This window comes from Crocuta crocuta, unplaced genomic scaffold, assembly GCF_008692635.1.
Source record: "Crocuta crocuta isolate KB4526 unplaced genomic scaffold, BGI_CrCroc_1.0 scaffold36, whole genome shotgun sequence".
NCBI lineage: Eukaryota > Metazoa > Chordata > Mammalia > Carnivora > Hyaenidae > Crocuta > Crocuta crocuta.
In genome coordinates, this window is record NW_027532203.1 from 9,573,059 (window position 1) to 9,589,497 (window position 16,439).

Here is a 16,439-nt window from a genome sequence, read left to right on the forward strand (position 1 = left end):
TATCTTAAGTAATCACTTCAGATGTGCAAAAATATTTTAGCTACACTAATTTGTATTCTCACCATTGACAAGAGAAGAAAAATTTTAAAGCAACATTCTAAAATTTCTGATAAAATTAAATAAATTACTAAATATTAAAAATGATGTTGGAATATATTTAGTGAGACAGAAAGATGACCAGAATATCTTTAGAAAATATTTGTGTTCTCTATAACAGTGTATTATTTAATTAAAAAAACATAAAAATTAACTTCAAAAAGACAGTGCTGAATGCATGAAAACATGAAAATGGTCTCAAAGTTTAAGAGAATTAAATGTTAAATGAAAAAAGGACTGTTACAGAACATTATATACATCGTGATAGATTCTAGAAAAAATGTTAGTTCTGCCTCGTGCTTTTGTTTAATTTGTGTCACCAAAGTTTATTCTGCTTTGGTTTTAGACACCATGACATAGTAATATGTACTGCTTTATAAATGTAACATGCAAATTAAATTAATAACAAAAGCCCAAATTCAAAAAGGTGAGATAAAAGCCAATGCAGGCAAAACTTTAAGTACTTTTTTTTTTTAAAGGACTATATTAAAAAGAAACCTACTGTGTTAACTGTTCTTAATGGCTGTGAACATTAGCCACACTAGCATACATATAGTCACACACACCATTCATATTACCGTATCTCTGTCTCTAAGAGCTGCGGATTTAACATTGTCGAGTGAAGGCACAATTAGGTTAGATGCTGAACTTTCCTGTTTTCACGAACTGATGCTGCCCCCTTCTGGATACTTTTGGAAATTATGTGACATTACGAGTTTATCAAGATACAATAAATGAACAGTAATCATATTTTCATCTATTAAAGAAGTCAGCCTATAGCTCACATAAAGAAACATATGTATTGTGGGTACTAAATTTATTTTGAAACATTTTCCAAAAATTCTGTTTTGAAAACAAAGTTCTACTGGCAGCACACAATGAAAATCCAGTCATTCACGCCAAAGAGAGAGGGAAATGTTAAATATATAGTTATTAAAAGTAAACAGAGCACAATACTTCACAAAGTCACTTCTTTGGTTCCCTTCTATACCAAAGAAGTGAGTGTTCCCCTCACCCCCAAAGCAAAACCGAATCTGAATTTAGTACCGACTTTCTCCAGTTCACTTGTAATAATTTCATTACCTATACATTCATCCATAAATACACAGTTGCACTTGTGTGTTTCTTAAATGTGACTGGGTGGGATCATGCTGTATCACACACACACACATGTTCCAGGTCACAGGCCATGCTTCCAAACACAGCCACCACTGCACGTGCAGTTGGGGGACACGTGGGTAGCTCCATGCAGACATCAGTACCGTTCTACAGGTAAGCAATATTCCACTGGGCCATCAGTGCTATTTTTTCATTTCGGCATTTTCATTCCTGTCATTAATATCTGTCTGGTGTTCTAGGGGAAGTGTTTTCTAAAAGACCCCTAACATTTTAAAATTATTTTCTTAATCTTTTTTTTTTCAAAGTCTGGTTTCTTTCTCTGAAATTAAAATACGTGGACAAAAAAAGAAAATGCTCCTGGGTCTTGGAGAGTTGGATTCTTTACACTGGAAGCAATAGTTAAAAAAAAAAAAAAAAAAAAAAAAAAAGCTGTGGAAGCATCATGTCTNGGGGAAGTGGCAGGGAGGTAAGGGAAGAGGTCAGATCCTTATCAACCGTTAACTACTAATCCTAATGCAAGAGAATCAGAGCAGGAATCCTGCTGCAGGATTCCAGAAGCCTGAAGAACATCTGCCCTCCCTTTCAAGAGCTCTCTTCCTCCAACTCCCCCGGGTATTTGGTGCACTCTCTGGCCTCCCCTCGCCTACAGTCAGATTTTGGAAATTCCCCCACCTCTGATGGCTACCCAAATATGGGGAGCCTTCTGTCTCTAACTGCTCTGTTGCTTAAATTTCTTATTTGTTAAAATAAGACTAAGCTAAAATGCTAGATTTCTAAAGTATTAAAACATTCTAGTGATGAAAATCTCTGAAGCATTGTAAGATATTAACTCAAGAGTTAAGGGAACCACACAGAGAATGGGAGGGAAAAGAGACTTGCTTGTCATTAATAAGCTGTAATACCTTTTGCATTTTATATATCCATTTATAAAATATTTTAAGACACTACAGTAAGATTCTCAGTGTAGATGAAAAGTTAAAATTTAAAAATTCAAAATTGTAGCAAGCCTGTTTTTACAAGTTTTTTCTAAAAAGTGTTGGATATAAGTATTAAAGTGACAATCTATTCTAATAATATAGAGATTCCAAAAGATAATAATGATAATATAAAGGTTTCACTTTAAATGTGAATCCTATTAAAACTGCCTCAGAGCTCTAACACTTGAAAAGCAATATACAAGATCAAAACCACTCTTAAGAACAACACAACTTGGAATGACAAACAAAAATGGTACAGATGTTATGTTATGCTGTATGATTCAAATACTATTTCAGTAGTTTTCCTTTAGTTTTCTTCCAGATGTTATCTTTCACATACATAGATATACAGTACACGTATCTTTCATACACAGCACACATATATGTACCTCTCGTGTGTTCTCATAGCCCGAGTATGGGTACCTTTGGCCTGTAAGCCTAGCACATGTGTATGTATCTTTCACATGTAGGTTTTATGCACGTGTACATGTACTGTTCATCTGTAGATATGGTACATTTTGTTTCATCAAAAAATCAAACCACCAAAAAGAAAAAACACAATCTCAAACTGAAGTTTTTCCCTTTACCTTCCATAATCTTAAGAAGAATCAGAAATGCAAAATAACCTAGTATAAAAGTTCTCACAACTGTAAGTTTCCACATCCATCCCGAAGTAAATACACAGTTACTCAAAGCTCACACAACTTTTTTAAAAAAAAATTTTTTAATGTTTTTTTAAATTTATTTCTGAGAGAGAGAGAGACAGCCACGAGCAGGGGAGGGTCAGAGAGAGAGAGAGATACAGAATCTGAAGCAGGCTCCAGGCTCTGAGCTGGCTGTCAGCAGAGCCCGACATGGGGCTCAAACCCATGATCCATGAAATCATGACCTGAGCCAAAGTCAGATGATTAACTGACTGAGCCACCGAGGCGCCCCAGCTCACACCATTCCTTGAGTGGTTTACCAAAGCTCCTTGTTTCTTTTTGAGTACCTACAATACCCTTATTTTGAGTACCCCTCCCTTTTCCTTTACAGCATTTTGTAGTATCTCTCCTTTACCATGGATAGTAGGCCTTGCCTTACTTAACATATGCCTGATCCTCCTCCTAAAATGCAAGCTTGTATTTCTGGGAACACTTAAACACATTACTTGGCAGATAGGAATACCACTCCCAATAGCTTTCCGAATTGTTCTCAAGAACCCTTTAGCACTACACAATCCTGAATTACTTTAATATTTCATATTCAAAAGGTATCGTCAGAAAAATTTTTACTTTCTTACTACATTTTAGTTATTTAAAATAATCTCTTTCATATAAAAGTTAAATCTCAGTTATCTGGACTATTTAGTGGGAACCAAAATCAATTTCAACACATTTTGCCTAACTAAATACACTTTCACTACTTTGGAAAAAAGAATTAAATTCCTCTAGAAAATAAAAAACAAAAAACCTTCAATGTAAAATAAAAATAAAATCTATTCCATCTTAGTACTCTACACAATACTGTATTTAGACAGAATTTATTTTCTATGAACAGGTCAGTTTTTTTTTTTTAATTTAGTTAAAACATTTTTAAACTTATTTTTATTTCTTTTGAGAGAGAAAGAGCAAGCAGGGGAGGGGTAGAGAGAAAGGGAGACAGAATCCCAAGCAGGCTCCAGCACTGTCAGCACAGAACCCAATGCAGGGCTTGAATTTATGAACCTTGAGATCATGACCTGAGCTGAAGTCAAGAATTGGACATTAAACTGACTCAGCCACCCGGGTGCCCCTGAACATGTCAAATGTTTTAATAATTAGAACTCCCATTAATAAAAGAATACATATATCGTTTATCAAAAATAAAGTATATAGAACCACTGAACCTGGCACTAAATTAATGCTAGTTTACAGTTAGAATATTTTTTTGATAAAAAGATGCTAAAATACCCTAAAAATGCTGGAATGAGACAAGAAAGAATGACAAAGAAATACCTAGACAGTAGAAATGTAAGGACATGTCATCTGTCCACTGAGAAATGTCTGTGGACTTCTGAAGGAGAGTGCAGCCTGTCTGTCCCCAGAGCTCATCTCCAACTGCAGTATCTTGTCTACCTAGCAGAGAGGACTTCATTCTTTCTTCGCCGTCTACTGAGGCTAAGCGGCAATGATTTGCTTAGTATTTAAAACCTTCTATACTTTGCTAAACATGAAATGAATACAAAATAAAGGAAACACTCATCAACCTTATATATTCTTGATTATAATTTAAGTGAATTTTAAAATACAACTGATATTCCTCTCTTTGAGAACATCTTTTCCTGTAAAAAAAAAATATGTAGGAAGTCAAAACTCACTTTCTGAATCTACCTAAGATAAAAACCAAAAGTCTATTCTAATCCAAAAAGCAGATGGCAAACTTTTCCATATTTACCTTTAATCATTACACTTAGAAAATATTTAAAATCTCCCAACTACCAAATACTTTCTGCTAAAAGAAAGTGACACCAGATAAATTTATGAGAGGGACAACCCAAGCATTGGAACCGTCATCTGATGTCATTAATTCTAACTTCAGCAAGATAATCATTTGCTAAACATTTAGCAAATATCAAATTTTTAGCTTTTTAATTAATCATTAGGCCCTTTGATCTTCAAACACATTAGGTAATGTCCCTAACCACCAGCTAAACGGACAGATTATTAACCAGACTGTCACAACTTGTTAAATTGTCACAAAGCTAAAAGCAAGGTTGTCTTAACTGGTACTTTTGAATGTCAATTGAAAACAAGAGAATTTCTTTTTTTTTTTTTTTTNCATTCGTGTCCCCCCCCTCCTATCACCCAAGATGCTAGCACCATGGGCCGGCCCCACCTAACACGAGCCCATTCCCTACATAGTTGCGTGTGTCTACCAGGTAGCTCTTTACTCACTAAAAACATTTCTAAATTCAACTGGTCAAGGGGCGCCTGGGTGGCTTAGTCGGTTAAGCGTCCGACTTTCACTNATCAGACCACTGATTTCAGCTCTGGTCATGATCTCACGGTTCGTGAGTTCGAGCCCCCCCATTAAGCTCTGTGCTAACAGTGCAGAGCCTGCTTGGGCTTCTGCCTCCTCCTCTCTCTGCCCCTTCTCTCCTTGCTCTCTACCTCTCTAAAAATAATAATAATAAATAAAAATTTACAAAAATAAATAAAATACCTATTTCTCTAATATTTTTAATGTTTTCTTATAAAAACAAAAATCTGCCAACTCAGAAACAGTTGTTCTAAACTCGTATAATCTAAATAATCAATTTCAGCATAAAAAAATTAGATATTTCACCAAATTTGCAGTCAGGGATGAAAATTCTAATGTGTGCTATAGGGCATACCTAATGTAAAATAAAGCTCAGGATGGGACTGCAACAGTGCTAAAACTCCCAAGTGCAATTACAGTGATACCTGTGTCACTAAGATAGACATAAGATTGGTTGCTTAAATAAACGCACGGCAATTGTTTACAGCGATGGAGATATGAAATTAACATTAACCACACTGGAGAGAAAGGAAAAGGCAGGAATAAAAAAGGAAGAAAAGAAGGATCAAGAACCTGAAGTTAAGTCTGGCAAAAAAAACTCATAAAAAAAAAAAAAAACACCTCATAATCCTAAAACGATTAGGGTTTTTTGACATCACTACATGCCCATCACTGAAAAAGGAATCTGCTTCCACAAGTATGTACAAAATTTTTCAAAATCATTATCAGTGATGGTTATACTTTCTCTTGTGACAGTGTTTACCTAAACAAACACTATTAATAAGCATTGGTATTTTTCCTCTGCCAAAGTACACATTCACTATCTTTTTTGCTCAGACAGGGCTGAAAATAAGATCGCAGAGGATCTTTGTGAATATTTAAACTACTTTAAAACACAAAACTGAAACTCTGATAAACATATTCTAAACTGCTCCTGTTTCGGAGACATGCCATACTATTTGAAGCTAGTTAACAGAAAAAAATACTATGTGCACCTTCCATTTCTGTGCCCAATAGGAAATAATTATAACTCTGCGGAAATACATGTTAACCACTATCTAGTTTTGAAACTGGAGAGGTTTTGTTAATTCTCTTGTCACATTTTCTTTAAATTACTCTAGATTCCATTTCATATTATGCCTGGGGGCAATATACCTCCGCGCCACCACAATAAAATAATCTTTTATGATCAACTTACACTACAGTTTTCTGGTGGAACCAGAAGTTGAGTAATCTCGCCACCATGCACACAGAAGATGTGCTTCATTTCTCCAGAAAATATGTCCCAAATTATGACCGAAAAATCCACACCTCCAGATATCAGGTATCTTTGATCATAACGAGCTGAGACCTGATGAGGATATAGCAAACATGTGACTTTGTTCCGATGACCACGGAGTGTTCTGTGAGGTGGCCAACCTGTGAATGAGGTTTTGGATTTAAAATGGGAAAATTAAAGTCTTATAAAGTTTCAACAAATAAAAGCAAATATGAATCGTCAGAATGCCTATAAATTTTATCATAGAAAGAACTTCTAATTTTCTCGTCTAAAACTGCCCTGCCCACTACAGTAGCTCCGAGCCACAGGAGACTATTTAGCACTTGAAACATAGCTAGTCTGGATTCACATGTGCTATAAATGTAAAATACACACAGGATCTCAGAGATTCAGCACAAAAAGGTAACGTAAAATATCTCATTAGTAATTTTTTATATTAATTACAACTGACTTTCTATTGTAAAATTGCAACTCTACTCAATTCTACAAGTTGAGATGAAAATAGTTCTGCTATACTGGGTTAAATAAAACAGACTATTAAGATGAATTTCATCTGCTTCACTTTTACTTTATTCATGTGGATACAGAAAATCACATATAGGTACATCTACATATTTCTACCGGTTAGCCCTGCGCTGAAAGATCACCAGCATTACTGATGAGTCAGTGTTTAGTCAGCCATAGAGATAACTAATTATAAATGAAACTACTAATAATTAATAATAGTATTAATAAATATTATTAACAGTGAATGAAATAACTAATAATAAATGAAACTCCTACCACATACCAAAGAGATTAAATCAGATGCTTCTTTATGCACAGTCATCACGTGGTAGGTACCCCAGTACTAGGTACTAAGTACTTATTACGTGCACATTAAATCCTACCGGGCCTGGCGCGCTAACGACCACGCGAGTCCGCTGTACCCGTCACAGAGAGCGCACGCGCGGGCAGCACAGGGCCCCGCACAGCCTCGAGACGGCGGCGGGGAGTGTACCTCTGCGGAGCATGTGCTCCCCTTGCAGCAGCTGCACGATGGCTGTCTGGGTGGCGGGCACGATGACGATGCTTCCGTCCTCACGGCCGCAAACGAGCCGTCCGTGTGCCGGTATGTACACACTCGCGGTGACTTTAAGAGGTTCACTGCTGTTGGGAATCACACTCAGCTGGTCTATAATTCCAGCAGGACAAGGATTCAGTTTATCAAATGCTTCTTGCAGACTAATAGAGGTGGTCATTTTCAGCTCTGCGGAGGTTTGGTTTTCGTATTTAAAAAGAAAACAATTTGATGGTGTTAGGAAAAAAAAAAAATCAAACATATTAAAATAAAAGTCCTTACGGTTGATTCGGTAATGTGTATGGCAACTGTCACAAACTGTAATTCTAAGAATAAAATGACGTACATACTGCATTTATTATGCTTAGTATTTATGTTGCTGCATTAAAAGAATTAAGAAGCTGCTGCACCTGATTTATTGCTACCTTCCTTACCTTCCTGTTTATCAGGTGTGTCTGATATGTTCCAAAGATTCAATCTTCCCGAAGAATCACCCTGAATTAATAGTTTATGGAGGTGTTCCCTGCATCCATAGAAGAACCGAGTGACAGGAGGGCAAATTAGCAACTGCGGAAAAAAAAAAAAAGTAAGTTCAAATATTTTTGGCTGTTTTGTTGTTTTATTTTTGAAGTAATCTCTACGCCCAAGCTGAGGCTTGAACCCACAACCCCCTGAGTTCAAGAGTCACGTGCTCTACCGAATGAGGCAGCCAGGCACCCCGTAGCTGTCTTTTTAATCAAAATATTTCATTCATTAACATTTTCTCAGGTAAGGATATTAAGTACTTTGCCTCAGTACCAGAGAAAAATAAATAAGAAGTGTTTATGGCAGGAGTCTTCAACAATATTTTTGTATAATTTTATAGTATGTCAACTAATATTCAACTAATATTCGAACCCAGTAAATACAAATATGCAAAGAAATAAGCTACATTTATAGTCTTTCTCTAGAATTAGTATTTATATTTTTTTTCTCTGCTTTAGAAAAACTGATTGCTTACCACAGCAATTTTTTCAAGTTACTAAATAATTAACACAAAGATATACCACTCTTTACCAAAAAGAAGCCTCCACTTAAAGGCCATAAAGGGAGAACTTGCTAATGTGAGCTGTTTGCTCATTCCTGATTAGTCACTAAAAGGAACAGCAAAATGAAACTACCAAGATTGTACAAGTAGAAACTCCAATTTTTTAAGTAGTATATGACATTTTACTTGGTTACATTTATATAATCATTTTGAGCCTAGCTCAATATATTAGCTATAAACTACTAGGAACAGAAACCACTCATTAGGCTCTTGTGTATACTTTTATTTTTAAAACAGATTATTTTTCTTCTTAGGATCTTGTGCTTTCAATCAGTCAGTAAAGCATCCAACTTCCGCTCAGGTCATGATCTCGCGGTCTGTGAGTTCGAGCCCCATGTCAGGCTTTGTGCTGGCAGCTCAGAGCCTGGAGCCTGCTTCAGATTCTGTGTCTCCCTCTCTCTCTGCCCCTCCCCCGCTCATTTTCTCTCTCTCTCTCTCTCTCTCTGAAATAAACTTAAAAAAAAAGATCTTGTGCCTTCAGTGATATCAGTTATTTGAAAATACTAAATAATGGTGGATTCCTAAAATTAAAGTTTAGATTATCAATTCATACACATACATTTGTGAACTTTCATACACATACACAGATATTAAAACACAGAATCTTATCCTAAAAAGTAGTAAAAAATAAACTTCAGTTTTGACAGTTAACAAATAATTACTATATTTGATATTAAGTTCTCTCCTAAAAAAGCACTAGCCGATAGATACCACATATATTAAGCGTAATCAATTATGTGATTTAACTTAAATGTTGTCATTTATAAAAAAACATGCCAAACATGGAGAAGTTGCTGCAGCAAGTATACAATCAATATTCCATATTCCACAGTGTATCTCCTGCCCTATAATACACATATCTTAACTTAAACGTATTGGGGAGCTGATATTTTAAAAATATAATATGTACTTGTTCTGTTTTATGTATGTTTTTTATACAAGTCATTATCCCTTAGTTTACCTGAAAGTGACTGGTTGGAGAGTAGTAAGTAGGAGTTCAAGTTAGGAGAATAAAGGACAAGTTATAGAGCATCTCAACTGTATAAAGTTGTATAAATTCATAAATTCAAGATACTTAAAAAAATTCCCTTCCCTTCACCATCCCTTCACATAAATGGAACAAAATGTTCAAAATGAAAATGCTATGGAAACCCAGAATACAGAGAAACTTTATTTCTAAAACCAGAGCTTTGTCTTTAATGGGCAAAAAATCTAGAGATTTTCATTGCATTTCAATTCTAAATTGATATTAGTAGGTTTTTAGAAATCATAATAAATTTTGTTTTCTACAGAGAAAAAATCTCATTAATTCTAAAAATTTTTTAACATTTATTTATATTTGAGAGAGAGAGAAAGACAGAACGCAAGCAGAGGAGGGGTAAAGAGAGGAGACACAGAATTCGAAACAGGCTCCAGGCTCTGAGATGTCAGCACGGAGCCTGACGCAGGGCTTGAACTCATGAACCATGAGATCATGACCTGAGCCAAAGTCGGCCGCTTAACTGACTGAGTCCCCCAGGCCTCTCATTCCTTAATTCTAATGCCTAGTAATTTAAATCACTATATGATTTGGGGGAGAGACAGCAATGCCTTATTCAAGTAATGAACTCCTACTAATCAGCAGTAATCCATGATGATCTTTGCACTCCTAAAATTACATCTGTCACTATGTTTACAATTGCCTGATAGCATAAAATAAATTGGTACCACCAATATAAATTTTATCAAAAAGTCATTTCCGTTATGTAGTCGGCATAAGATGGTCTGTATTCTCAGAGAAAGATGAATGCTATAAGCATATTATATGATTAAGATACACACATTTTAATGTGCTTATCATTGACCATGTCAAAATGTTTTCCATTTTAACACAGTGCCTTCAATCTTCCAAACACTTAGCTACCATAAGACACCAATAAATGTAGCTGTGAAACATTTTTAATGTCACTCTCATTTATAAATGGTACCTGAAGAACTTTACCTCTTTATCTGTTCGATCCAAGAGGCTATGTTGTACGGGAGGAATTAAATTTTCAACTGCTTTCCCTACGTCACTACGGAATGAATCACTAGCTGGAAGGCAACTGAAAATGAAAAAAATACACCATTCAATTAAAATACTGGCATTAAATATTTTATCATGATGAGGATTTTTGGACAGTGGACAAAATATGGATTTTCAAATTAGTTAATTTAATGTAGGCATGTCATTAAAATACCCGACTTTAAATAAAGATCCACCTAATTTTTGTACTTAGAAGTTAAACTAGAATGACAAATCTAACTTAAGAAGTTCTGAAGTTTGTTACCTGAGCTATTTACACGTTATACATTTTCATGCATTCAAGTTATACTTCAAATTCAGACTTTATCGCTTTGATGAAAGTCCTAACTTATTTATTGAGTACCTGGCAGGTAGCCTGTAAATATAACTTTGTCCATTTTCAGTCCAGATGATTACTTTATCTGCTGATACAAAGTCGCCTCCAGTCCATGTCTGTCCATTTTCACTAGGACCTGAACACAGCAAGGAATAATCTCCAGCATCAAATACCTACAAGAACAAGAAATTCACAATCTAATCTAATCTAATTGGTGTCACTTAAATAAAATACAATGACCTTTAAAGTAAAAACAAAACAAAAACTTCTGGAGACCTATTTAACAAACTTAGGTCTTTTAAAGGTCACTACCTCAAGTTAAAGACATTGTGTCAGTGAGCCCTGGGGCACAGTCACCTTCAGCAGAGAAAACACAGGTAGGTTCCCAGCTGTGTACCTCCGGGTGGTCAGACACTGAGTGACAAGTGGAGCAGACATACTGCCCGCCACAGGGACAGGGAATCCTCACCCTTTTTTACCTGAAGGGAGGAACATTCCATCAGAGAATTCCAGGCAATAGGGAACCAGCCTCTAGAATGCACAGCTATGTCTCCTGTTTTATTTCTATGTTTAGCAACAATATTTCAGACATCAGATTATCTCTTTATGAATATGGGAATTACCTTACTTTATTTCATCCAGGTGCTGAAGTACCATAAATAGGAAGTTAACAGACTCAATTTTATTATTTAATACTCCTCAAGTCTAAAAGTCCCACGGGGTTAAAAAAAAAAAAAAAAAAAGTTAAGTCTCTAAAACTTTATCAGCAACACAGGCCACTTGGAGCTTTACATTCGTAAAGTACATCAAAGGCTACAAAGCGCCTTCACATCATCTCCTATGAGCCTTAGAAGCACTGCAGGAAGCAAGCATTGCTACATCCCATTTTACAAACAGCAAACTGACAAAAACAAGGGTTACATCACCTGCTCACAGTCACATGTCTAGTAAGGGCCAGAGACAGGACTCAAAACCCTAATCTCATAATTCCTGGAAGAATTTTTCTACCACGTTTAATACTGGGTAAAAGTGTATTTTATAACGCTAAAAAATTTCCCCAGGAGAAATGAATAACTCAATGGCCCAGAATTTTTATTTTAGTTTTCTTTAAATAAAAAGCAATCGAATTGTTTACACAGAGGCTTTCTTGAAATTGAAACAAATCCTAGCTGAATTTACCAAGATTTGACATACTTCTCATTTATAACATTAACACTATAAGAATAGCCAAGACAAGTCCAAGAAAGAGTGGAAACCACCCTCCAGCCTTACCACCTATTAAAACAATATTGTACTGATGCACAAACACAAAAATAAGCCCAGAAACAGATTCCAGAAATTACAGGAATAGACTGTATTATAAAAGCACAACAGTAGAAGAATGAATTATTCAACAAATGGCATCAGGAACTGAGGGTCCATCCAGAATAAAAATAAATTGGATTTATATCTCACAATTTATACAAAATAATTTCAAATTAAATATACAAAGGTATATAAAGTAAAATCATACAAACATTAGGGATAATGAAATGATAAAAAATTTTAAAATCTCAGCTTGTGATGGGGACTTCAGAACATGTCACAAATTGTATTAGAAGCCATAAAAAGGAAAAGGAAAAAAAAAAAGAAACCATAAAAGATGGTAATTTAACCATATTAAAATAGAAAGCTTCTAGGGGCGCCTGGGTGGCTCAGTCAGTTAAGCGTCTGACTTCAGCTCAGGTCATGATCTCACAGTCTGTGGGTTTGAGCCCCGCATCAGGCTCTGTGCTGACAGCTCAGAGCCTGGAGCCTTTTTCACATTCTGTCTCCCTCTCTCTCTCTGCCCCTTCCTCCCCCCACCCCCAAAATAAAATAAAAAAAAAGAAAATAGAAAACTTCTTTCTGGCAATAAACATCTGGAAAAGCCATTCTAGTGAGATAGCAGTACTTCCTCAGTGTTGTTTTACTCTGCATTTCCCTGGTGGTTAACGAAGCAGAGCACCTTTCCAAGTTTATCATCCATCAGCTTCCTCCTTTTATGAGACGTTTTTGTCCATTTTCCTTTTTTGTTGTTGCTTTTTGTTATGTTTTTGGGGTTTTTTGTTGTTGTTTGGGGTTTTTTGTCCATTCTCCTATTGGATTGTCTTTTTCTTCTGTTCTCACATGATTATAAGAAGCTTATAACAAACACACAAGAAACTGGTATTAGATACTGCCTCTGGGGAGGACAAGGAAAAGTGCCAGGAGGAAAGGATGTATACTTCTCACTGTGTCCTCCTGCACTCTGATTTATTCCATTTGCAAGTGCTTTAAATGTTAAGGTGAAGGAAGGATCCCGTGGAGCTTACTGTAACTAAACAGCTGCTAGCTTCTCCTCTAATCTTATTCCAGAACAGTAGCAGTGGCGAGGATAAGGTTAAGGTGCCACCTGCTGCCCTCGTGGGTCCTGTCGCTACAGAGCCCGTCCCCTGTGAGACACATCACCTAGTGGCAATGAGAGCAGCCGCTGCAGTCAGGCCGTCTGAGCTGTAACCCAGCACTTGAACAACCTTAGTCAGGCTTTCTATGTCCCCCATGTCTCCAGTGCCTTGTCTGCAAGATGGGGAGAGTACCAGCCCCTACCGTGGCAGGCAGCCTCCAAGACTGCCCGACCTGGTATTCATACCCCTGTGTAATCTTCTCCCCTGAGCACAGGCAGGATTCTGTGACTTTCTAAACAACTGAACGTGGGAAAAGAGGCAACTGCAGTCCCCAGATCGGATGGGTCTTGGCTACAGCTTCTCTTGCTCAAGCTGAGGGAAGCCCGTTCCCATGTTGTGAGAGGATCACACGGCAAGGAACGAAGGCCTCCAGCTGAGTTAGCTGGACGTAAAGCCTTCCAACCACCAAGCGAACCGCTCTAGGTGAATCCTACAAGGAGACTGTGGTCCTGGCTGACACCTTGACTGCAGCCTGTGGGAGACCTTGAGCCGCAGGCACCCAGCTAAGCCGTGCCCACGTTCCTGACTCACAGTTGGGGTGGTGATACATGAACCAGATGGGGGCTGATACATGTTTACTGCTTTTTAAACTGTGAAATTTTAAAGTAATTCTGTTCTGCAGGATTAGGTAACTAGCACACTTCCCCTCAGAGTGTTGTGAGGAATAAAAAAAATAATACAGGGAAAGCTTTGAAAACTATGCTAGGCACAAGTGGTCAAAACATGCTGGCTTTTTTTTTTTCTATTATGGAAATATTGAATGACGTCTGGCAATGTGGAAGTAATATATTCCTGCCATTATCAGCTCCGAAGTGATGTCAGATCCAAGAAAGCAGAAGGGAATGACAATTGGGAATAAGAAGAAATTACAAAAACAGGTTAACCTGCAGAAAACTCCCCCCACTGCTTATGTTGCACAGAGAAAATAATAACTGAAACAGTAGCACAAGGTAGAAATTAAGATCAATGGAATAATTATCATTAACTGAAGCAGTCTATAAACCAATACCAAAAAAAAGGCAACTGTATACAGCCAAACCCCAACACCTAAAAATTTGATATCAAAATCACACATGATTACCAAATAGTTAAAATATTCTTGCACCAAGCTCTTCCTTATAATTATCTTTGGAAATCTTGGAAACCAACACCTTGAAGGGTAAAAATACGGCTTCTTACTTAGGTAGTTATCTTACCCTCCAATATCTGGAGCACACAACCAGAAGTGACCTTTGTGTGAATGCACAAAAAGAAATACTTTGGCAATTCTGACAATAAATTGGTTTGGATTCCTCCTCAAATATTGGCTCAGTATCCTGAAAAGAGAAAGATTTGTAGAACTTCAGGAGAGGTTTGGTTGTTGATTAAAAGTATCACACAATGACAAGACAAATAAAATGAAACAAAGACATCACTTGATATATTCATCATTTTAGCCTCTTATATGAAAACCAAGGTAATAAAAAGTAGCAAAGATACGCTCCAAAAATATCCGGGCACAATGTCTTTGCTACAAAGCTATTCAAGATTAAAACACTGATAAGAATCAGAGTGTCATCACTGTCACAATAACAGATGATAAAAGTTTGAGTCAATCCTAAATTCTGTACCTATATGTCCTTGTAGGTTAAAAAAAAAAATAGATCAATTCCTCCAGGTCCTCCCCAATTCAACGTGTAAAGATTCCCTAGGTGAGGAGATTAGCATCGATATTGTCAGACTATTGATCTGCCTTTCCTACTGACAAAAAGTTACAAGGAATTCGAGCCCAAAGAACAGAGAGAGAGAACTAAAATTGACTTTATATACTTTCTGTGTTGGTTTACTTTATTTTTCTTCCCCCTCAAGCAAACTATCTTTTAACTTTAATAGAGGCAACTGAGAAAAATCCCAACTCTTCTAGGTTTCTCTACTTTACGTCCTGTGCAGTATGTTTCTCTATTTCATGTCCTTGACAGAACAGATGTCTGCTATCAAAAGCGAAAAACATCACGCACTTACAGAGACAGCGGAGTAGGGGATGTTCTAATACTATGGCAATAAGGCTCTCAAAAAAGGAGAGCTTTTTCCTTGCCCTGTAAGAAAAAAAGGGAAGGACACCTGGGTAGCTCAGCTGGTTGAGCATTCAACTCTTGATTTCGGCTCAGGTCACAATACCAGGGTCGCGGTATCAAGCCCCACATCAGGCTCCACACTGAGTACAGAGCCTGCTTAAGATATTCATTCTTTCTCTCTCATTCTCTCTCTCAAATAAAAAGATAAAAGGAAAAAGGAAAAAAGGGAGGGGCCTATCATCACTAGAACAGGAGACTCTAAGAACAGAACATTGGTCTCACCTGCAGGCCACTTATTTCAGAGGTGACAATCCACACCTTCAAGATGCCCGTCACCGAGAGGGCTACCACAGTGTCTTCTAAGTCGAGAGGGACCAAGAAGTCAAGGTTACAACGTAACACACTTTCTTTCTGAATAGTAACAATCAAGTTAATAAAAGTAATAATGTTTTACTCCTGGCATAAAAACATAATTCTGTATTTCATGAAATAATAGAAATCAGATTTTGGAACAGAACAGGCCACAAATCTGAAATTCAAGGAAAAGCTGTTCACAGCTACTTGGATTTTTTTTTTAATTCTTAACAACAAGTGTTTAATAATTTCAAATGTTCCCGATCCCTATGATTACGTGATGACTTAATGGAGTACTTTTGTTCTTCCAAATTTACAATTTTTCACTACTTATCATGGATGAGCTTACTCATTCTATTTCTTAAAGACACACATCTCCCCACTTACCCACCTACCTTGTCTGCCTTCTAACATTTTATAGCACATTACACCCTCTATAGACTGTGATCAAGAGAAGACATGATAAAAAAAAAAAAAACCTGAATTCATAAGCCTCGAGTAAGAAGCAGCCATAGCTCCATGACAGCATAAATCACTTTGTGAGCAGAGACACTGGGAAGCTCCAGG

At 36.7% G+C, this 16,439-nt stretch overlaps 1 protein-coding gene across 4 annotated transcripts in view; it reads right to left on the minus strand.

Moving 5' to 3' along the window:
• Positions 1-16,439, minus strand: part of WDR7 (WD repeat domain 7) — a 357,113-nt gene that overhangs the window by 306,334 nt on the left and 34,340 nt on the right. For all 4 annotated transcript variants that reach the window (XM_077777568.1, XM_077777567.1, XM_077777570.1 and 1 more), the window contains 7 exons: positions 15,801-15,877; positions 14,661-14,780; positions 11,027-11,172; positions 10,600-10,702; positions 7,966-8,098; positions 7,472-7,720; positions 6,391-6,611 (listed from right to left, as the gene is read on the minus strand). In XM_077777568.1, the coding sequence (XP_077633694.1) occupies positions 6,391-6,611; positions 7,472-7,720; positions 7,966-8,098; positions 10,600-10,702; positions 11,027-11,172; positions 14,661-14,780; positions 15,801-15,877 (1,049 nt within the window). The remainder of the gene's footprint in view (positions 1-6,390; positions 6,612-7,471; positions 7,721-7,965; positions 8,099-10,599; positions 10,703-11,026; positions 11,173-14,660; positions 14,781-15,800; positions 15,878-16,439) is intronic.